The sequence below is a fragment of the Phoenix dactylifera genome, chromosome 2 (assembly GCF_051530095.1).
Source record: "Phoenix dactylifera cultivar Ajwa chromosome 2, Ajwa_hap1_PhDact_Kaust_v1.1, whole genome shotgun sequence".
NCBI lineage: Eukaryota > Viridiplantae > Streptophyta > Magnoliopsida > Arecales > Arecaceae > Phoenix > Phoenix dactylifera.
The window spans coordinates 1,682,549-1,705,660 of NC_143191.1; the positions used below are offsets into that span (position 1 = coordinate 1,682,549).

General features: G+C 38.9%; 2 protein-coding genes and 1 long non-coding RNA gene across 4 annotated transcripts; 2 read left to right on the forward strand and 1 right to left on the reverse strand.

The window, feature by feature from the left end:
* Window positions 1-4,174: 4,174 nt before the first annotated feature.
* On the forward strand, window positions 4,175-9,868 carry LOC103706086 (putative phosphoribosylformylglycinamidine synthase, chloroplastic/mitochondrial). 2 transcript variants are annotated; one of them, XM_088714886.1, is made up of 4 exons: window positions 4,175-4,401; window positions 4,900-4,972; window positions 5,065-9,257; window positions 9,504-9,868. In XM_088714886.1, the coding sequence occupies exons 2-3, from the start codon at window positions 4,907-4,909 to the stop codon at window positions 9,250-9,252; spliced, it is 4,254 nt and encodes a 1,417-aa protein (XP_088571012.1). In that variant the 5' UTR covers window positions 4,175-4,401; window positions 4,900-4,906; the 3' UTR covers window positions 9,253-9,257; window positions 9,504-9,868. The 2 variants fall into 2 exon arrangements, with proteins under 2 accessions (XP_088571012.1, XP_088571013.1); XM_088714887.1 differs by having other exon boundaries at window positions 4,183-4,401; window positions 4,891-4,972.
* Window positions 9,869-12,913: 3,045 nt separating this feature from the next.
* Window positions 12,914-13,579, forward strand: LOC148714497 (uncharacterized). Its single transcript, XR_015974881.1, has 3 exons — window positions 12,914-13,043; window positions 13,131-13,211; window positions 13,440-13,579. It is a non-coding gene; the product is annotated as an uncharacterized LOC148714497 (long non-coding RNA).
* A 3,725-nt stretch (window positions 13,580-17,304) lies between these two features.
* Window positions 17,305-20,265, reverse strand: LOC103706123 (uncharacterized). The gene is made up of 3 exons (XM_088714888.1): window positions 19,807-20,265; window positions 19,340-19,608; window positions 17,305-18,182 (listed from the first exon to the last, which is right to left on the reverse strand). Exons 1-3 carry the CDS (start codon window positions 20,006-20,008, stop codon window positions 17,580-17,582), a joined length of 1,074 nt encoding a protein of 357 aa, XP_088571014.1. The 5' UTR covers window positions 20,009-20,265; the 3' UTR covers window positions 17,305-17,579.
* Window positions 20,266-23,112: the final 2,847 nt, after the last annotated feature.

Here is a 23,112-nt window from a genome sequence, read left to right on the forward strand (position 1 = left end):
AGTAGCGTAGATCCAGGTGTCTTATTCTTTAAATACTTTTGCTACCATTACACCATCGTTCGAAAGAGAAATATTTAGATAAAGACAAAAATATTATTGGGCTATAGTAGTAGAGATCTAAATTAGCACTACTTCTAAAGTAGAAAGCTACTAATAAGCTAAGATAAGATAAAAAGTATTGATATATTAGATTATCGAAGGGTTCTTTTCTCAACATTACAATATGATATTTATAAGTGACTCTCGTTACCTATTGGGATACTTGTTCTTGTTGTCTCGTACCACATGGACCACTATTATCATGCATAGCAGTTAACTTCTGTGCGCTACTTCTTTATCATGAATAGTTGTATGCTCCTCCAATATTCTGGATAGTGATAAGATAAGTGTGACTAAATGCTAATTTGTACAATATGGCCCTTTATGCATAACAATGACCTTCCTTCTCATTATAGGTCGATTGCTCTTCCCCATCTTGGACTATACTATATTCACTCGGCTGCCCCCTTGGTGTTTCAGCTTGGCATATTGGTCTTTAGATCATAGTCAATTTAGATGTAATGGAAATAATTTTATAAAAGATAAAGGCAAAAATTGTAAAATAATAATAATTATAAAAATAAATATCAAAAATCAAATATGTTGAGTTTATTATGGATGGAAAAGGTGAGAGAGAGATTAATTTTAAAAAAGAAGAACAAGATAGATTGGATCGATCAAAGGAAGATATTTAATGTGTAGGGGAGAGAGAGTGTAGGTATGGAAAGATTTGAAGGTTCGTTCTGCTGGGCTACGTCAGATTATGGAATAATTTGATGATTCTTAAGAATTATTTATCTGAATAAATGATCACGGAAAAAAAATAAATTTTATCATATTTGGTTGGTAGAAAAATTACTTTGGAAAATAGCACTGAAAAAAGATTACTAATTTTTGTTGAAGGTAATCTTATATAGAAATTTTACCAAATTTTTAATATCACTTTTGAATAAATAATTTAGATAATAATATTTTTTTTAGTCTATTTGTTGGCCATTTATATCCCACTTATATAAACATTATCAATATTGGCTATTTCAAATATTAAAATATATTTACGTGAGTTAATATTTTTTTAAAATTAATTACATGTATATTAAAAAATATATTGCTTATTATAAACAAATTTTATTATATTTGGTACATAAATAAATATATTAATTATTAATAAAAATAGTTGCTATTATTTATTAATAATTAATATTTTATAAAAATATATTAATATATTAAATATACTATTATTTATAAATTTTATTATTTAATAAATTAATAGATTTATAATATCTTAATATAATATAAATATATTATGTAGTAATATAATTAATATTAATTATATTATATAATTAATATTTATTATATAATATAATTAATACAATATTAGTATAATACAGGTGAGGGTATTTTATTAAAAATAATATTTTTAAATTATCTCCACTTGTTAATCTAGTATGAAAAAAATAAATACCACCCTCCTAGTCATATTTGTTTTGCCTTCTCTATCATAAAAATAGATATAAAATCCACCATTTATTTTACCATCTCTTTCATCTATTTTTCGTACCAAATATGGTAATCTGATATAAAATTTATTTTCTTATACTAAATTACCCCCAACCAAATGGGCCCTGAGATTTAAATAAAGAGATATTGCATGGAGATAGAATTGATATTATGTAGTTAAAGAAAAAGAGGCTGACAAATAGGTATTAGTTCTTCTTTTTTAGTCTTTGCCAAATATGAGGTTATATGTGCGTTAGGAATCCTCCTTTTGTGGGCTATCCCTTTCTCCAAAAAAATAGATTTTTTTTCTTATATAGGTTTTCTTGATATTAGAGATTCCTTAGTATAAATATGTAAAATAGGACATAATAAGATTACCTTTTTTTTTTTTTTGGGGGGGGGGGGGGGGGGGGGGTTTATATGCTTAGAAATTGTAGTATACAACATACTGCAAAAATGACAAAAGTTTTAAGTGGCATCATTTCATATTAGAATACTCAAAAAGAGATCATAGCAAAACATTAGATTGGTGCATGTTTGTTAGATATGTGCATCCACTGGGCCTCCCTTCTACCAGAGAATGTTCGATACAGGCTGCAAGTTTCCGCATACCCTCCTTGACCCTTAGGTCCCCCACTGGGTCATCTTCACATATTAGTACGTCACTCCAGCGCCACCTCGGTACTAGCGGACCAGTAGCACTTCTACCGAAAATATCCAGGCGCGGGGTATCCGGTCCTTAAATTTAATCGACGCCCACGCATTTCGAATCTGGGCCATCCCGGTGGAAACAAAACTCCGTTCCTTTGTTTCACTTGCTTAGCAGCCAAATGGAGCATACTGCATAGATTAAAAGTTGTATTGGTATTGACCTGGCCATTTGCATCCTTATACAAACAAATTTAGCAATAGAGACATTAAGGATTTCTATGATGAGGTTGGGGATTAAGTAGGATTAGATTGGTTCATCCATGATAAGCCATGTTGTGTGATGCTTAATTTATTTTAGTCCAGCTATTCCATAACTTGATTGGGGCTCGATTGAGTAGGACAATATATGATCTGAGCTCGATGTGGTTATCATTCTTGTTATATTTCGAAGCAAATCTAAGCAATAGGTTTAAAGGATAGGAGTGAACTGAAACGAGTTGGGACTAGGCCAGGTCTAGAGTTGATCAAAATTCGGGCCAATCCGGGCTCTACAGCAGAAATTAGGCCCGATGGCTATGCCTAGGCCCGGCCCGGCCCGACTGTCGGGCTTAAATTTTTGTTCAGGCCCGATATGACTTTATAAATTTGGTTCTAGGCCCGTCTAGCCCGGCCCGAACTGACAGGCCCGATTTCTTTTTTGTTTGGAATCTGAAAATGGGCCAGAATGGCCCGACTAGGCCCCGTTCGGTTTTTTTGGTCGGGCCGCTTTTCTTGCCCATGCCCGACCTATGGGCCTTTTTTTAATGCCCAAGCCCGAAAAATTTCGAACCGAGCTGAGCGGGCCAGAAGGCCCGTGATCAGCTCTGGCCAGGTCCCACCCAAACGAGAAACCCACAGCCATTCATTATTTTTCCTCATTTTGAGATACAAATATCCTAAGTGTGTATTTTACATCACGTAGATTTCTTTTATTTTGATTATAGAGGTTCGGAGATGGACTATAATATGGTTCATATTAGAACCGTCAATACCTCCACATATGTGATGCTTCCCAATTATTTTAAGGAGGATGGTTCTCCTTATCTTGTTCTCTACTTTCATGTTGGGATTGGAAATGATTCTAATGTATTAGTATTAATAAGATCACAATTTGAACCAATACCTACTATCGATGATACGATATAGAAAAGATGAAGAAAAAAATTCTTGACTCCATATCTCTCTCTATCAATCATAGAGAGAGAGATTGAGTTATAATAGGAGATACTACTTACAAGTCTCTTATTTAAGCCAAAGAAGAGCAATAACATGTATTGTTGTATTCCAATTGAAGAAAAAAAATAATTCAAAAGCAAAATTGGCCTCTCGAAGAGTCGCATTATAAACTGATAACAAAACCAATAAGAACGTATGAGACTCTTTAAAAAAGAAAGATGCATGCATTATTTTTTTTAATAAAAAATACATGCATTCTTATCTTATGATAGATAATTATTTTTGGGAGAAGCGATATTTTTGGGAGACAAGTGCATCTACAAAGTTTTATCACCAAAACTGAGGACTTTTAAGATGGCAAGTGCATTTTAAAAAAAATAATTTTTGAAAATATAGATAAGCATTAGATTTTCTTTTATCATATGAAGATTTCCATTTCTGTTTCATTGCAAAATTGCAAGGAATTCATTCTTAATTTCTTTTTCATACGCTGAAAAAATAACTCGCGAGGAAGCTCATCAAAGCAGATGCAGCACCATACGATCCTTCTAATCATCACCATCCTATCATCCAAACACCCGCATATACACGTAAATGCGGACACGTTTATCTGCCGTCAATTTTCCCTGTCCAATGGACGCCATCTCTTTCCAACGTGACGGGATATATGAACCGGTTGGATTAGTTTTAATTTTGTATGGACGGTCGATACTTCAGTCGCATAGAACTTTCTATGCTACTCGTCAGAACAATAGTTAGCTTTTTCAGTGATTCACTGATTCCTACCGCGAGAACCGGAACCCTAGAAATATCGAAATGCTTGTTCCCCGCTCCGCCCTTCTCGCCGCTCCAGCAGGGCGTCAACCCCCGGCTTCGCCGCCTCCCCGTCGCCCGCCAGTTGCCGGACTTCCGTCCTTCTGCAACCGGGTTTCTCTCTCCTTCAATCTGCCCCGGCTTGGCCTCCGTCTCTCTCGTCCGCATCTGATTCCCTCACTGGTACGCACTATGATCTCATTCTCGGTGCAAGTAGACAAGATTACGTGTTTGGGGTTAATTTTTGAGCTAGATTTTTACTGAGATTAGCTAAGATGCTCTCATATTTTCACTGTCTTTCCTTTTGTCGTTTTCTCAAATGTCTTGTGCCCTTTTTTGACCCTCAAGGCTCCTTGCTGCCTGAGATCAGAGTTTTCTGGGTGGTGCAGTTGATTTATTTATTTTTGAAGTCGGTTTCTTTAAATGTCGAAATCGTTTTCTGATTTCATATGGCATCGATATCTTTAAAGCAAGATCAAAATTTGATCTTTTTGTTATGGGAGGTGATTTCTTCTAGGATGGGTGTTTTCAGTTCGGGTTCAATTAATATATATATATTTTTAAATTTCGCGAGGTGATTTGATATGGTTCGGGTATCTTCCAATTGGATTTAAAATTTGATCTTTTTGTTATACGAGCTATGAATCCCGGTTATATATATAAATATTTTAGTTGTTGCAGTGATCTAATGGCTACACTTGGAGAGACTGCTGCTACTGAGTTCCTGCGGCAGCAAGGTTTCTTGATTAATGGGGTAGGCCCCCACAATGCCTGTTCTTCCACTATTTTCTTGTGTGCTATATTTTTATGTTAATTGTTCTGGAATCTCTTCTTTATCTGTTCCAGGGATCAAGGAGGCCTAATGTTCTTCTGCATACAAATTCTTGTCCAAGGAGGTGTCGTGGCAGCTTTGGCCACAAAGGTCATCCTGTGTTAAATGTTAGAAGAAGTATAACATCAAGGTCCCCTCTCTTGTTGAAGCCAAAAGCAGTGGTTTCCAGAGGCTTGCGGAGTCAAGTGGCTGAAGAGTCTGATGCATTGGAACAGCCCCCTGAGATCATACACTTCTACCGTCGCCCCCTGATTCGAGACAGTGCTGCTGCAGAGCTCCTCAGGAAGGTCCAGACGAAGATTTCTGGTCAAATCATTGATATAAAGACTGAGCAGTGCTTCAACATTGGATTGACTGGTGTCTTATCAGGAGACAAGCTTGCAATACTTAAGTGGCTTCTGCAGGAGACTTATGAGCCTGAGAATTTACAGACAGAGAGCTTTCTGGAGAGGGAGGTCTGCAAAGGTGAAGTTGTTGTTTTAGTTGAGGTTGGTCCCCGCATGTCCTTTACTACAGCATGGTCAGCGAATGCTGTATCAATTTGCCAAGCTTGCTCCTTGACAGAAGTAACACGCATGGAGAGGTCAAGAAGATATCTTCTGTACCTCAAGGCTGGCAGCAGCCTATTAGATGAGAGCCAAATTAATGATTTTGCAGCCATGGTTCATGATAGAATGACAGAGTGTGTTTATCCCCACAAGCTCAAATCTTTTCGGACTAATGCTGTTCCAGAGGCTGTTAGTGTGGTTCCTGTCATTGAGAAGGGAAGGGAGGCATTGGAAGAAATAAATTTGAAAATGGGTCTCGCATTTGATGAACAGGATCTTCAGTATTACACTAGACTTTTTAGGGATGTTTTTAAACGCGACCCGACAAATGTTGAACTCTTTGACATTGCACAGTCCAATAGTGAGCATAGCAGGCACTGGTTTTTCAACGGGGAACTTGTTATAGATGGGGAACCGATGAACAGGACATTGATGCAGCTTGTGAAGAGCACTTTGAAGGCAAATCCAAACAATTCTGTCATTGGCTTCAAGGATAACTCAAGTGCAATTAAGGGATTCCTGGTAAATCACTTGCGTCCAGCATCACCTGGCTTGACATCTCCATTATCCATGTTGATGCGCGAGCTTGATATCCTGTTCACAGCTGAGACACATAATTTTCCTTGTGCTGTGGCTCCTTATCCTGGTGCAGAGACAGGTGCTGGAGGGCGCATTAGGGACACACATGCAACTGGAAGGGGTTCCTTTGTTGTAGCTTCTACAGCTGGATACTGTGTTGGCAACCTTCACATGGAAGGCTCATATGCTCCCTGGGAAGATCCAACTTTCTCATATCCATCAAACTTAGCTCCTCCTCTACAGATATTGATAGATGCAAGTGATGGTGCGTCTGACTATGGGAACAAGTTTGGAGAGCCTTTGATTCAGGGCTTCACGAGGACTTTTGGGATGAGGCTTCCAAATGGAGAGCGGCGTGAATGGCTGAAGCCAATTATGTTTAGTGGAGGGATTGGGCAGATTGATCATGCTCACATATCAAAAGGAGAACCAGAAGTAGGGATGCTGGTTGTGAAGATTGGAGGTCCAGCATACCGGATTGGTATGGGAGGTGGTGCAGCTTCAAGCATGGTCAGTGGGCAGAATGATGCAGAACTAGATTTCAATGCGGTACAACGAGGAGATGCTGAGATGGCACAGAAGCTGTATCGTGTGGTCCGAGCTTGTGCTGAAATGGGGGAAAGCAACCCTATCATCAGTATTCATGATCAGGGAGCTGGGGGAAATTGTAATGTTGTGAAGGAAATAATTGATCCTCAAGGAGCTGAAATTGATATTCGATCTATAGTAGTAGGTGATCAGACCATGTCAGTTTTAGAGATATGGGGTGCTGAGTACCAGGAACAGGATGCATTGTTAGTGAAACCTGAGAAGCGAAGCTTACTAGAATCTATCTGTGAAAGGGAAAGAGTGTCTATGGCAGTCATTGGTACCATCAGTGGCAGTGGCCGTATTGTCTTAATTGACAGCTCAGCTGTCGAGCATTGTCAGTCAAATGGACTCCCTCTCCCACCTCCTGTAGAGGATCTTGAGCTTGATAAAGTACTTGGAGACATGCCTCAGAAGTGCTTTGAATTCAAGCGGGTGCCTTTGGTGCAAGAGCCACTTGATATTGCCCCTGGCATCCCATTAATGGAGACTTTAAAGAGAGTCTTGGCACTTCCTTCAGTTTGTTCCAAACGCTTCTTAACAACAAAAGTTGACAGGTGTGTAACGGGTCTTGTGGCACAACAGCAAACAGTGGGGCCTCTCCAACTTCCACTTTCTGATGTTTCTGTTATTGCACAGACATACACAGACATGACTGGTGGTGCTTCTGCCATTGGGGAGCAGCCATTAAAGGGTTTACTGAACCCAAGATCTATGGCAAGATTGGCTGTTGGGGAAGCCTTGACCAATCTAGTCTGGGCCAAAGTTACTTCCCTCGGTGATGTCAAAGCTAGTGGTAACTGGATGTATGCTGCAAAGCTTGATGGGGAAGGCGCAGCAATCTATGATGCTGCAGTTGCACTCACAGAGTCCATGATTGAATTGGGCATAGCAATAGATGGGGGAAAGGACAGTCTTTCTATGGCAGCTCATGAGGGTGGCGAGGTTGTCAAGGCTCCTGGAAGTTTGGTTATTAGTGCCTATGTTACCTGTCCTGATATAACATTGACTGTGACTCCAGATTTGAAGCTTGGAAATGACGGTGTTCTGATGCACATCGATCTGGCTAAAGGGAAGCGTCGTTTAGGTGGCTCTGCTCTTGCCCAGGCTTTTGACCAAGTTGGTGACAAGTGCCCTGACCTTGATGATGTACCTTACCTGAAGAAGGTTTTTGAGACCATTCAGGAGCTTCTTAATGAAAGATTAATTTCTGCTGGTCATGACATCAGTGATGGTGGGTTTATAGTTTGTGCTCTTGAAATGGCTTTTGCTGGAAATTGTGGTGCGCAGTTGAACTTGAATTCCCGGGGTCATGATCTTCTCCAAGTACTTTTTGCAGAAGAGCTTGGTCTTATTATTGAGGTCAGCTCGCAGAACACTGATACAGTCAGGCAAAAGCTTGAAGCAGCAGGCATTTCTGGTGAGATTATTGGAAAAGTTACTGCATCACCAGTGATTGAGTTGTCTGTTGATGGAATACTTCAGCTGAAGGAGGACACTTCTTACCTTAGGGACTTATGGGAGGAGACTAGCTTTCAGCTCGAGGGGCTCCAAAGGTTGGCTTCTTGTGTGAGACTTGAGAAAGAAGGCTTAAAAAGCAGACAGGCACCTTCATGGGCACTGTCTTTTACTCCCAAGTTCACGGATGGGAAGATAATGGCTGCAACTTTGAAGCCCAAGGTAGCTATCATTCGTGAGGAAGGGAGTAACGGGGATAGGGAAATGTCGGCAGCATTCTATGCTGCAGGATTTGAACCCTGGGATGTTACAATGTCTGACCTTCTGGGAGGGAAAATTTCTTTAAATGAGTTCCGTGGGATTGCATTTGTTGGCGGTTTCAGTTATGCTGATGTTCTCGATTCTGCAAAAGGATGGTCAGCATCCATAAGGTTCAACCAGCCTCTTTTGCAACAATTTCAGGAGTTCTACGATCGGCCAGACACTTTCAGCCTTGGAGTATGTAATGGGTGTCAGCTCATGGCTCTCCTTGGATGGGTACCTGGGGCTGATGTTGGCGGTTCCCTTGGTGTGGGTGGAGATGTTTCACAACCAAGGTTTATCCATAATGAATCTGGTCGTTTTGAGTGTCGCTTTACAAGTGTCAAAATTGGGGACTCTCCAGCCATTATGTTCAAAGGAATGGAGGACACTACATTGGGTGTTTGGGCAGCTCATGGTGAGGGGAGAGCATATTTCCCTGATAATGGTATCCTAGATCGTGTTCTTAAGTCTAATCTAGCTCCTCTACGGTATTGCAATGATTCTGGCAGCATTACAGAGGTCTACCCTTTCAATCCAAATGGTTCTCCTTTGGGAGTTGCAGCTCTTTGTTCTCCTGATGGGAGGCACCTTGCAATGATGCCACATCCGGAGCGTTGCTTCATGATGTGGCAGTTCCCTTGGTATCCAAAGGAATGGGAGGTTGACAAGAAAGGCCCAAGTCCATGGTTACAGATGTTTCAGAATGCTCGTGAATGGTGCTCCTAAAATAGGTACTTTTTTTAATGTCTTCCCTTATTGATTTGTCAACTCATTTTTCTTTTTTTCAACCTAAAACACTCCTTTTCTGCATAATTTTCAGACCTTTATCTGGTGACATCCGTGTCACTGAATTTTTGTTTTGAGTGTTTTAGAAAACTGCTTAAGCCTCAAGGTTGGATTAGATTTGTTCCTCATAAATGTTCTGCTTTTAATGTCCCTGATATGTCTCTAATTGGTCTAATTACAATTTTCTGCAGGGATCTGATCTTAGACATGGAAACAAGGCCGAGAATGCTGGTTCTGTTAACTTCAAGCTCTTACTCTTCTTGCTGTTAGTTTCAGTTTTGGTACTCGAGAAAATGTGAGTTCACAGGAGACGTATGCCAAGGATACAACAGGAGGAATTTTTTGATGGAAGAATCGCGCCGTTTCACTTGGTTCTGATTGCGAAACTCCTTTTTGATACATATAGAAAAGACGTATTCGAGAATTTCTTTTTTCACGTTTCTGTTCTGTTTGTTCTGTTTCTGGGAACTAAACCCAGGGGTTTCAGTAAACATTATGTGCTTTGACATACAATAATAGAAATATGATCACAGCAAGACATGCTGTTTTTTCTCCACCTCTCTTCTGAAAACAATTTTTAGAACATAAACAAACAGTGGCTGATTGATTTATCATAATATTGTCATTGGCTGATTTTTTTTTTTTTTTTGAATCTATCAATTTTTTTGTTGTTTCTCAGATGAAAGATATGTTGCTTATGATTTTTCTATGATAGAAATAGTATTTGTTCTCAAAAAATATCGTTCTAATACAGTAAAGGATGCCTTACAATGCGGGGTTCGTAGATGATGGTCGATTCAAATATGCAATTTATAATGATGAAAAGGCAATGTATCACGATGCTTAGTGATTGTTCAAGGTCTTATTTTATGCTTCCAGAGATTATCTACTCATCTGTGGAACTGTGACAAGTTGGAATTGAAGTTTCGAAGAACTCATCTTTGGTTTTCTATGACCAAGAAACATCTGTTAGATTGGCAATTTTACTTTGAAGTTCTTTTTTTTTGTCCGTATGGGTAAATAGATGGATCCAACCTCAAAACTGTCTGAGCAATTTCTAATATTGAGAATCTTCCAGTTGCACATGATAATTCTGTCCTAATAATTGAACTAATTGTTCTTGAGTAAAATTGTAAAAGACTCTTCAGTTGTGTGGACTATTCATGTAATGTGTATATTGTATTATTAGGTGTTACATGTTTTTATCTGCCTCTCATGCTTGCTGATGTTTATGCGCTTGCATTATCAGTTTAAACAATTAGTTACATCTTTTCTTTCATTTTCTTTTATCTTCCAACATTTCCCAAAGTGTTCCGAGATTTTAAGACTTCGACAAATATTCTACATTTCATTGAAGTTTAAGTTTTTCTCATGTAATAGATATTCATTTACGTGACACTGTATAACAAATGCTACACCCAGGAACGCTTTGTGAAGCTCCTAGAGTCTGAATAAGTTAGCATTATGGTTCATATGATCAGTTTCGGTACCTGTACTGGTATCATGCTAGTACCGTGTCAAATATGAGTCAGTTTATAGTACTGACACTCAGTATGCCTCCCATATTGAGGATCTATTCGCTACTAGAATGGTACAGTTTGCTTTGTATTGCATGGTACATTCTTGAATGGTGAACCATGGTTAGCATAATTTGGCAAAGAATATAGTTTCTTAGATGTGTGAGTACTTATGTCCTAAACACCTATGGTTCTCTAGCCAATGTATGAACCGCTTATGATTATAAGTTTTAAGTATCTGTTCGACCTGATCATGCATAAAGTTCTTTCTCCAAATGTGTCTTCATTTCTACTTCTTAGGGTATCCTTAAAGCTTATACAGCATGTTATGTTAGCTTTTCGCCACCATCATTTCTTCTTATTCACTTTATTGCATTTGGAATTCAACTTAAAAGCTTTTTTCAGCAGTCATATATGAAATGTTTTTAATATAAAAACACTGCTCGTGGCATATTAGTTAGGAGAAAGAAGTGATTAGTTCTAATCTATTTAGTTCTTTTTAGTTGATCTGGGCTGCTATAGGTTAAGCCTAATAGTATGGAAAAAGCTATGATAGTCATGAGATGCTATTGTTTTCAATGAGCATATAACTTTAAAATGGATAATAGTTGAGCTAAATTATCTGAAAGCAGATTGTTTGATGGATTGATCTTATTGAAACTGTGGAATATCTGGTCTGGTCGCGTGGCTAAAAAGGCTAGTATAGGGAGCATATTCTATATCTTATTGAACAATCATTCATGGTTGACTGAATATCCCCACATAAGGTGCAATGTACTACATTATATTGTTGATATTTCTGTTTTTGGTGGTAGCAATAGCAGTATGACATTGTAGGATCTCAATTGATTTTTTTGCCCCACACATAAAAACCAGCAGATATTTGTATTTCTAACCATGCATATGTAGGGGGGTGGGGGTTGGGGAATCTCTGTTGTATGAAATTGTGTTAGAGAATACACAAGCTATGAGTTGCCTTTAGCTGAACACTTGAATCTACCTTTATATAATTTGTGATGCAAAGTTTGATGCTTCTATCGAGTATGATATGAAATTTGGGATCTAGTCCTATGCCTCCTGCTGGCAGAGATTTCTGCTAACACATCCATAGATTACCTCTCTAACCTTGGGTCTAAACTATGTGTCATTAATCAAATTTTTGTCTCATCCGCTGATTTTTATTTTTTATTTTTTTTTATGAATGGATTCTGAGTTTACCAAACTCATCAAATGGCGCACCCAAATATCTCTATTTCGAGAATTTAGCATTATCTTCCTTTGGGGCACCCTTTTTCAATTATTATACCTTCACGTGCTGGAGTATAATTGTGTTATCTGGAGAAAGCATCATCATGATACTAAAAGGCTTATGTATAGTTTATCATTAACTTCCATTCCTTATCACTTAAGGGCAAGGTCGTCCTGAAATCCATCCATCTTATGAACCTTAATCTTATGTCCTATTGTACGAGAGCCTATGAATTGTCGTATTTCCTCTTGGACATGTTTGCACATCTAGGTGCATTACGTTTCTTGTTCTTTCCTCTAGTAAACACCCAAAACTCTTCCTCATATGGGCAGGTTTTTTTGCTTGGTTTTAGTTCCGATAGCAAGGGTTGCTGTTGCTATTCATTCTGCTTGAACCCTTAATTTTTTTTTGAGGCATGCCACCTCTTTAGCTGTCTTTCCAATTTTCTTTCATATAGAACAAGGTCTACACTCCTATAACCCAGTTATGTGGTTGGTATGGACCCAAATGGGACTATCTGAAACAGTGAAACATTGCTTTCCCTAAGAACAAACTACACGTGCTGTAGATTAAGAGTTACTGAAAATTTAGAGCCAGGAACAGTTCCTGGGCTCTCTGTGTTTTGACTCTTCTAATGCAGGTAGCGATTATCTAATTTTACGAAGCACATGATATTTGTAGTATATATATTGCACCTTGCTAAGTTCAAGTTGTTTGTCATAAAATGACACATTATTTTATGGAGTACTCTTGCTTTCCTTACGACTTAAGTGGTTCTTCTTTTTTTTTTGTGGATTGCTTGTGATATCACTTTCCTTTTACATGATGGGAGATTCAGAGTTTGTTCTAAATCATATTATTTGTTATTTAGCATTATTTTGTCAAGCAGTTTATGGCTTTGCGACTGAATTGGACTAGAGCACAATGGGATTGGGTTTTATTATGGCAAGCAATCAGTTGTCAAAGTACAATTTTTCTCCTCTTTTTATTTTGTCTTGAATAATCATATTAGTTTATTTCCTTCTATTTAAATACTTTTCTTGTAACACAAGGCAGGGGAACCAAATATTTGATTTTCACAAGTGCATGGTGGAAGCACTTGAAGCTGATCCTAAGAAAGTTGTGGGTATGAGGTAATTTAAATTGTGTTTAGACCATTCATTCAGTTGCAGGTTAGTTTTTATTGCATTTTATTTTGGCAATGACCCTCTCTCTGTGGCAGCAGTTCTCATTGAAGATCATGTAACATTTTATGTGATTGCCCATGCTTATATTTGTGATCCTCATTAACAGCAATTATGCTTTCTTTCTGTTAGCATCTTTGGATCTTTACGGTCATTTCCTTTTGCTGAATGTTAAAGGTAACTTCTACCTCAACCCCCTTGGTGAACATCGTCGATACGCATTGAGCATGAGCCAATTTATAGCTGCTGCTGATTTCAATTGAATGACTAGCTGCCACTAATTTCAAGTGAGTGAGACAGAAAGTATGTGGTTTTGGAGATAAAAAGAGGATTGGATGAAGTGTTATTGTTTGATTAGCATTCAAGAATTGAGGTCTTCTGAAGATCGTACGTCGCAAGGCAGTTGAAGGTATTTGTAGTTCTCTCCATCTATACTATTAACAATTGTATCTTGAAGTTGATTAAACTCACCCTTTTGGAGGGGCCTAACAAGAAACAGGCACTGCTACAAAATTTCGGCGTTTACTTGCGATACATGAGTTGAATTACATTTTTCTTACCAAGGCCAATGGTGATTGAGGCTTTTCTTGTGGCATAGAATGCTAAAGTTGGAAAATTCTTGTTTTGGAATTACACCTGTTGCAGGATATATAGCACTTACCTAGTAGCTAGTGGCTGACTTAATCTCACACGTGTATGGCTTGGCAACTTAATCTCACACGTGCATGGCTTGGCAGCAGCTGTTGTTGGTGTTATAATTACATACCTCATTGATCAATTACACTGCTTGAATAAGGTTGCATCTACCAAATAAAACTGATATATCCTACAAAACTCTCTCTCACTCTCGCTCGATCATCAAATAAATTGGGTGCAAACCTGGACATTGTTGGGTTGAGCTCGGGCCAGGGTCTGGCCAACCTGATTTGGACTTGGACCAGGTCAGGTTGCAGGCCTAGCTCCCAAATCTACTGCAGGTTTCTTGGTTCTTGCACTTAGCTATCTTAAAACAAGAAAGGCATCACCCGGCTTACACTTTTTTTCTGAGAACGACTAGCCTGCCTGCTCGTTTAGCATCAAACCACATTAAGAGGCTGTGGTTTGGGTTCATCAATCAAATGAATAGGTTTCTTAAGTATACACTAATTATATAGATTTGTAATGATTCATGAATAATTCACAGCCTAATTAATGGTTAAATACTCCTGGTTTTTGTTGAGGCTGTTCACAACTGTTGTAGACTTGTAGCCCATATCCATTCTTTTGTATGAATTGTAAATTAACACCTTTCCTTTTATCCCCCTTCATGATCTTTGGTATTTATTGTTTTCTTTTGCTTAGTTTTTTCAATATAATATTTTGGCAAGCTGAACCTTCACTTATTGAACTCACAGGATTGGTTCCATCCTGTGAGTTCTCATGACTTTGGAGGTTTCACTCAAATGTCGCCCAAGAAAGTTTACCTGATAATCCTAAATGTCTTCATAAAATTCCAAATATTCGAATCCATTCAAGTAGTTGTGCGAGATGAAAGTCTCCTGCATTGTTCTGAACGAGAAAAAGAAGTGAGGCAACCTCTCGACTCCGAAACTCTCATTTCGACCATTATTTTTTGTTTCTATGACTTTAAAAATAATTGTTTCAAAAAAGTAGTTGCTTCAGCTAAGCCATGCCATTTTTTGATATTTCTTTTTGGCTTCTTGTAAAAGAATGTTGAAAACCCCGGGACTCCTTCATGTTATTTTTTGTTCTGGTACCGTTTTCATCTTTTTCAAACTTAGGTGAAAAGCCCCATTTCAAGCAAGTCATTTTCTAAAATAATAAATATTGATATGAGGGTAGTTGCATCTTTCATGGAGCTAATCAAGATGGATTCGTAACAAAATGTGCCAGGATGGAAACCAGAGCATCTGTTCTCTAGATTATTGTCTGGCCAGAGGACTGGAACAACTCAGGGTAGCAATTGAGTTAGCACACTATAACAATCTTATCTATGGAACAGTCTCCCTAATTGAGGGTTTCGCAGCCATTTATACTATTTGCTTTCCTCGCATAATTTTTTAGAAATTAATTTTGTTTTTGTCGCTGTTGGACCTGGATCAGATGATCATAAATGAAAGTTCATGCGAAGTAGAGCAGACATTTTTGAAAAGCCATTCTTGATCAACATATTTTTCAACAAGAGGATCGAACTAATACTTCAGCTAATTTGTTCTTGGCAAAGAGATTTGAAGAAGCCATCAAAGTCTAGTTGTCCCTGAAAGCATGACTACTGAGAGACTGAAATTGACTTATTCTTCTATATCTGTAGTATGGAAAATTGGAAATACCTCGAAAACGAAAACATGCCCTAAGGAAAATGTTTCACAGTAACAGAGATTGAACATGGTCTAGAAAGGGCTTATCGTCGATATGTTTAAAAGTCATTACCACTAATCCACACATTTATGTCATGGCATATTTCAGATTAAGACACTACAAGTTGCATGATAGAATATATATAGGGAGCCTAAGGCTAGAAGTGGAGTTGGTAGTGGTAAAGTCATCACCCCTAATGCACACATTTTTGTCATGGCATATTCATTTCAGATTAAGACACTCCAAGTTGCTTGATAAAATATATGTAGTGAGCCAAAGGCCAGCAGTGGAGTTGGGAGAGGTGCTTACAAAATCTCCACATCCAACTCTTACCTTTAGGGCACACAGACAGCTCATGCATTCTCCGACCGAGAACTTGGACTAGATCGCAATGTTTGTACACTTCTTAGGCATGCGCAAGAACATGATTGCAGCTCAGATCTATCTAGTTTCAAACCCCTATCATGGCTAGTAACCTAAGAGATTGCCCAAGCTTAGCAAGACATCTGGAACCAAAACAAGTAAAAGCTCTAGAAGATTAATGCCGACTAGAGACATATTAAGCTTATTGGTGAGAACATGTAAGTGAAATAAAGTGTCAATGCTAGCTTTCAACTATAACTGTCCAAAAATATGAGCATGCATCTCTATATAGGCTCCAGACTCCTCTCAAGACTACAAATCTAGAAGACTGCTCAAAAAAGAAAACGATACCCAAGTAAAAAAAGTGACTTCAGAAGATGGTCAGGTGCTATTATCCCAAGTCATTTCAACTAAGTTAATTGGCAAGAACAAATGAAAGGAGTTCGAGAGTAGCTTCAAAGATAGCTCACCAACATAGCCTATTTAACCTCCTTTCTTGATTGCTAACCTAAAATGTCTTCCAGATTAGAAGACACATCCAAGATGAAGAAAGTTAATTTAAGCTCTGGAAGATGATAAAATGTCTGCACCTCGGATATTTTAATTCATCGGTGAGATAGCGAACTAAGTGAGAAGCGATGCTAGATCTACATATGTTGTAACCTTCTCTCTTGACTACCAATCTGAGATACTACCAGACCAGAAGTACATGCCAAACAGTGAGAGATCCTAGAAGATGATAAAATGCCATATCTCTAAATTAAATGTCTTCCAGATTAGAATGCACATACAAAGGGAAGAAAGTTTAACCTCTAGAAGATGGTAAAATGCCCACATCTCGGACATTTTAATCCATCGGAGAGAAAGTGGTATGGAGTGCAAGAGTATACCTACGTAGGCTGCAACCTCCACTGATAATAATCTCCTTTCATAGCTACCGATCTGAAATACTTCCAAAGTAGGAAATACATGCCGAACCAAAAGAGACCCTAGAAGATGATAAAAATGCCCTAAATTCATTGATGAGAACATATATATATATATATATATATTAATAAGAGAAGTTTAAAATTTCAGTGATAAGATCCACTTCTCGGCCCTAGCTAAAACTTCTATCATCCTCCATAGTACTTCAGCCACAAGCAGACTAACGGAATGCCTGCTTGAGTTTGATCAGTCCTACCACCCGAAGAAAAGACAATGCTGCAATCACATGCCTGCATGGTACAAGCATTCCATTTTTAAACTCCCTGCAGACAGCTCTCTCTGCAAGTCTTCAACCAAGCATGGCATCATTATTTTATGTCCAGAAGTCAAATAATGGAATTATAAGATCAAAAGAAAGTCCCTTCTTCCTTATTATCATCCCAAAATTATATCATAGATTTGGAGTATATCCAAGAAGAATAAGACTCAACACATGATAACAATAGCCATGCAAACTGATAGAAACTTAGTGGAACTACAAGCCTAATCTACAATAAGTTTTCACCCACAGTTACATACTTCAGCAGTCTCCATATATTGGAAAAGAGAAGAAAGATATGGAGGGGACAATGGATCAGAGCACATATAAGTACACGAGCATGCCATCGATCACTTGAAACTAGTGTAATCCCTACCAACCTCATGGAGGGGATTCCACTCCCAGAGCTTGTCTGAAATGGTTGGGAATGGAACGGGCAGTGTACTGAAAGGAAGCAACTGGGGTTGCGGTGGCAATGGGAGGAATTGGTTGGGTTGTTGGTTCATGTAGTTTTGGTTGCAACCTACTAACCTATTGAGCTCGTCCATCGTAGGACTGACGATGGAGGAAGTAGCAGAAGTGAGGAGGGGACATGTTGGGATTAAAGCGTTCATATTCTTCGGATGAATTGTAGTACCATCTTCTTCAGTGGACGTAGTTGAGCTCAATGAAGCTACCGAGGCTGTTGATCCATAGAGAGTAGGTTTGTGCAACACCTGTGCCGACATGTGGGCGTTGCTTCCACCTCCCATTTTGTGTGCCTTCTCCATCATTGGCGATGAGAAGTTTCCTGCAAACGTTTGGAAGCTTGGTGGTGGTTGATGGGATGAACTGTTTTTCTTATCTGGTCCGGTCCCTCTGGATGAGGAGGCCTTAGAAGAGAGCACGCCCGGGGATTGACAGTGGTCATCGACCCCAGCTCTTTTATAGACTCGGCAGAGCGAGATTTCGGCCTGCAAAGGAAATTCCAATCAGAACTCCACAACAGAAGAGGACGAAGTATCCGAAAGAAAAGCAGAAAAAGGACGAGGGAGAGCATGAGGCTTTGTTACAAAACGAAGCTTAACGCATAAAACGAAACTGCAGATGTTAAAGTAGAAGGAGGAGGAGGAAGAAGAAGAGCTCAACTCGAGGTAGTTACAGCAGCAGCTAGCAGCACTAGAAGAAGAAAAGGACGAGGAGGAGGAAGAGGACAAGAATAGGAGGAGGAGGAAGAGAAGTTGAAGTAGAAGAAGTAGAAGAGCAGGAGGAGGAGAGAAGAAGAAGGGAATAAGAGGAAGAACGGGATAGACAAAGGAGGCGGAGGAGAAAAAAAAAATTGAAATAAAACTTGGTTCACAAAGAGCAACAGAAAAATCTAAAACAAAATGCATACTTTGCAGAAATAGCGGATTTTATGAAATACAAGCCTTCTTACTTAGAGAAGGCTGATTATAAGAAACTTACGAAGGAGAAGAAGAAATTCGGCAAGGCCTTGTCTTCTCCTTCTCCTTCTCCTTCTTTCTGTTTCTTATTAAGCCTAATACTTCTCTCTGCCCTAAAAGCAAACATCGGATATGAAAAGCTAACTCAAGAAAAAAGGATAACAAAGTGGAAAGAGGATCCTGCAGCTCCGAAGGGAGCCTTTTTATTTTATTTAACTATTGCTTCGATAAGTATATTGCGACAATTTAAGCAACAGGTCCAGGTTAGTTGGGCAGCAAGACGAGGAGGAAACCCTCCGTCACAAAACCAAAGGATTTCTGTCAAACAAAGAACAACAACAAAATAAACTTGGAGAAAAATATTTGGAAACCCTAACTTGCCGTCAGCGGTTCATGTCCAACCTCAACAGAATTTTTGGGACTACAAGTTGAATGCTGCACATATTTAAGTTTGATGGAAGATTATATATAAAAGGAACAATAGGAGGAAGAACTTCTTTTTCTTTTCTTTTTTTTCTTTTTTTTTCAGAAATGAACGAAGAGAAATCTTAAAGTACCATGCCTCTCCAGTGTTCTAGATAACCAGAAAATCAGAAGTTTCGTTCATTCCTCCTCACCTCTACCTCCTACCTTACAAGACTTGGGAACTGCTAATACTTTTGAAGACCTAACTTTCTCAAGTTTACCTTCTGATACCGATCTATCTCGTTGTGTGGCAAACGGTATTCGTTCATGATCCAGCTAGTTCGGATGCCTTTTGGAGCCTTCCCAGAGTAGAAAACAAGTGTCTTCTTCAATCCAATCGACCGATGATTCTCAGCTCTGATCATCCTGTCGGCTCCAGTAGCCTTCCAGTAGCCCGACGTCGTCACCCGATTGGGCCGATCGCCATTTCTGTACTTCCGGTCTCTGGGGACATAAAAGAACCATTCCTTCTCCCCAATTGCAGCCAATGCTGTCATCAAATTCATATTATCCACAAGAAAACAAAGAGTGGATTCATAAACTAAAGGTTTGATATATATGAATAACCAATTTTCAAAGTTGTGTCCGCCACACATCAAAAATCAACAAAAAAGATACAAGGACAAAACAATTGAAGGGAAGATGGAAGAGATCATTCTAAAGGGGAAAAGGAAGCGGAGTGGCAAACCAGGAAGCTCCCATGGGTCGTAGCGGTAGAGATCGAGGAAGGTTATCAGCTCGACGTTGAAGCGTTTGCCCTCAACCTTGCGCCTGAGGTAGAACTCGATGAGCTCCTCCTCGGTGGGGTGGAAGCGAAAGCCGGGCATTACAAGGTCATGCTCGTGATCATCCTTGCCGTCGCCTGCACTCATGGCTGCTATAATTGCCATAAACTGGTGCACTCTGGAATCATCACACCCTTCACCCTCTCTCCTACCCTTTAAATACTTCTGTCCAATTAGTGGTTTCTTCCTGTTGGAGCGGTGCAAGTGGTGGGCAAGATAAGAGTTGTTGTTAAACTTGCACAATACTAAGATAAAGATCGATACGTGTATTAATTGTGATTACTACTAGACTGCCACCACTACCACTATGATTGCTCTATCTTACCCTCCATTAATCTACTTTCTATACAACACCAGGGAGTGGAGCAGAAAGGATATATAGAGGGGTTAAATAAGGCTCTCAAAGCTTGGGGTGGGCCTACATGAAGGGAGGGGTGCATGGAGGAGTTAAGGATGAGAAAGAGACCTCATAATAAGAGGAAATGTTGGCGGTAGCCTCTTAACTGGTGATTGGTCCTCTCATCTACTTTGGTTTCCACCCCTCCTCTCTCCTCCTTGGCATGTTTTCTGCCAGTTCTTTTTTTCTATTATTATTATTTTATTTCCTCTCTTTTATGTTAAAAATGGAGCACGGTTCTCTACTCGGACTACTCTTGTTACTCTGTTGACTCCCTAATAAATTCTAGTTTTCGGTTCACTGTAGTCTTTCCCTCCCTCGCTACTTTCCAAAAGTCCGACTCCCATACATGCATGCATTCCTTCATGTTCCCTCCACATGGACTCTGTGATCCCTTGTAAGATGCCTTGCGTCGGAATGCCTTGCAAGATGCTCAAATGACTGACACCTGTCAGAGTTTAGTTGGAATGTTCAGGTGACGAGCTGAGATGAAGCCTAATTTCTACTGCAGCCTAGGGTACGAGAACTGTGGAATCAAGTGAACCCCGTGACCCCTTTCTGTGGGTCCTCTCAAAGATGACCTTCTGAGCAAACCCTTTTCTCTATCCTTCTCTCTCTTTTATGGGTTCGGGCTAGCTGGTCGTCTTCCACAGTATCTACTGTTGGATCTCATAATACATAGATTTTAAAGTACCTACATTCATCTTGATGCATAGATTTTTTTGATGAAGTTAGATTTTATTTGTACTCATCTAAAACAATGCATCCGTGTGAATTAAAAAATAAAATATAAAAAAAAAATAGAAGGAATGTGATAAAATAAAGTTTATAAAACAGTTCCTATATTAGCCATATATTATGGCGATCCAATTAGCAGCATTATATGATATAAACATATATTATTAGAAGAAGCCCTTGGCCGACAGTTATATGAGCCGATGGACGGGAAGCCCCAATTAAGGACCTTTTTGCATTAAATGGACCCCTCACAAGTTGGGAACGAGGGACCCCTCATGGCCCTTCCAGCCCTCTCTCCACCACTCATGCATCCATCAGTCCTCTATCTCTTCATGGCTAACCCTTCTGGGATGCTGACACGAATGTAAATGATTCCCATCGGAGATCATGGGACGCTCCAAACCATCCCCATGCATGGAACCCTCACAACTTTTACATCCTCCTCTTTTTCTTCTCATGCGAACAGTCCATCCTTGAGGAAGAACAGTTATCTTAGCTCCGACCATATTATTTTTCTATTGCTTGTAGAAACTGGTAGAAGCAAGAGAAATTCCACAAGGATCTTCTACATCTTAATTACTATTGGATGTGCATCAACTCGCCATATAATATTTCAATGAAAGAGACCTAGTCTTAACTAGAAGAGGTGATAAACTCTAAGGATGATGCTAGAAGACAAGTTCTGCGCGAAATTTTCGAGTAGACCCCGGAGAAGTCTCTTTTCAACAAGACTCTCAGCAACCTATATGTCAAGATAACTTGTGATTATTGAGATTTCTAAGCATATAAATATTTTCCTGTTTCTTTATTCATTAAAAGACATGGGAAATGTCTATGTGAAATAAATGAAGAAAACAATAAATAACTGGTTCAAAATATTTGATGGTTGGCTAAGCTCATGCCCTAAGCTCATGCCTAACAATGATCTCAGACGTTACTAGATCGGCAGACGATAGTTAAAATACATTATTTAGGCCAACTTCATTATAACATAAATATGCCGCCTTCAATATGTTAAACAACCCAAGATCTCGTGTAGACTTTGGTATCAACATGCATACAAATGACTGCATCCAACAAATTTCAAGAGTTAGGTGTCATGGCCAGTTTCACATAAGTCTTGTTTAGTAGAATTTTAACAACTGCAGGTAATGACAGTGCATGAGGATACAGTCATGGCTTGTTCTTTATTTTTCTTTTTTTATTTTTTTAGGTGCAATGGAGTACACAATTGATATCATGCATGTTGACTGTTGGATTAAACTTCATTACCTTTGGTTTTTAATATAATTTCATTCTTGCAAATTACTATCTTGACTATCATCCATGTATAATGTTTACAAACTACATACTTCAATTTTTTTTTGTACATCTATATGCGTATGTTTCCTCAAAAAATAAAAATAAAAAGAAAGAAAAAAGGAAAAAAAAAACTATTATTGCCTCAGCTGCATTCGTATTAAACAGTTCTTTTGATAGGCGAGAAATCCCAAAAGTCATATATGACCCATTAAGCATGTCAAACTCTTTGAAATTCTTGACTTGGACATAATCGAAATCGAGTCATATGGGGGCGGCATAGGGACACTTTTTCGCCATTCATTTCCATTGAGGGCTACATCTTGTGGCAGCTAGCCTTAGGATTTTCTAGTCTTCTCTCATGGCTTCATTTGTCTTTTGATAATCACATCCATGTTTTAGTCTTCATACGAAGTTTAATTCTTCTCTTTGGCATGGTTCCTTGATTTTCTATATTAATTTGGTTCTTATAATATAGTATAGTCCAAAACTTGCGCTCATGACTCTGACTTTGACTTCCTCTTTGTTTCGTTTGGGAAGGCTCCTTCTGGCCCGTTGCTTCTGTATTCGTTTCATTTTCTAGATTGAATTAGAAGGGGTTATATTCCCAACTTATATGAAAAGAGAAAAGAGTGGGGGGGGGAGGGGGGGGGGGGGGGGGAGAAGTTGGGAGGGGGAATCCAAACATTCTAAATTAATTGCGCCATAATCTAAATGCTTGCATCCATACAATGCATCTCTATTTCGTTTTGATCAAAGTCATTACAGAGCACAG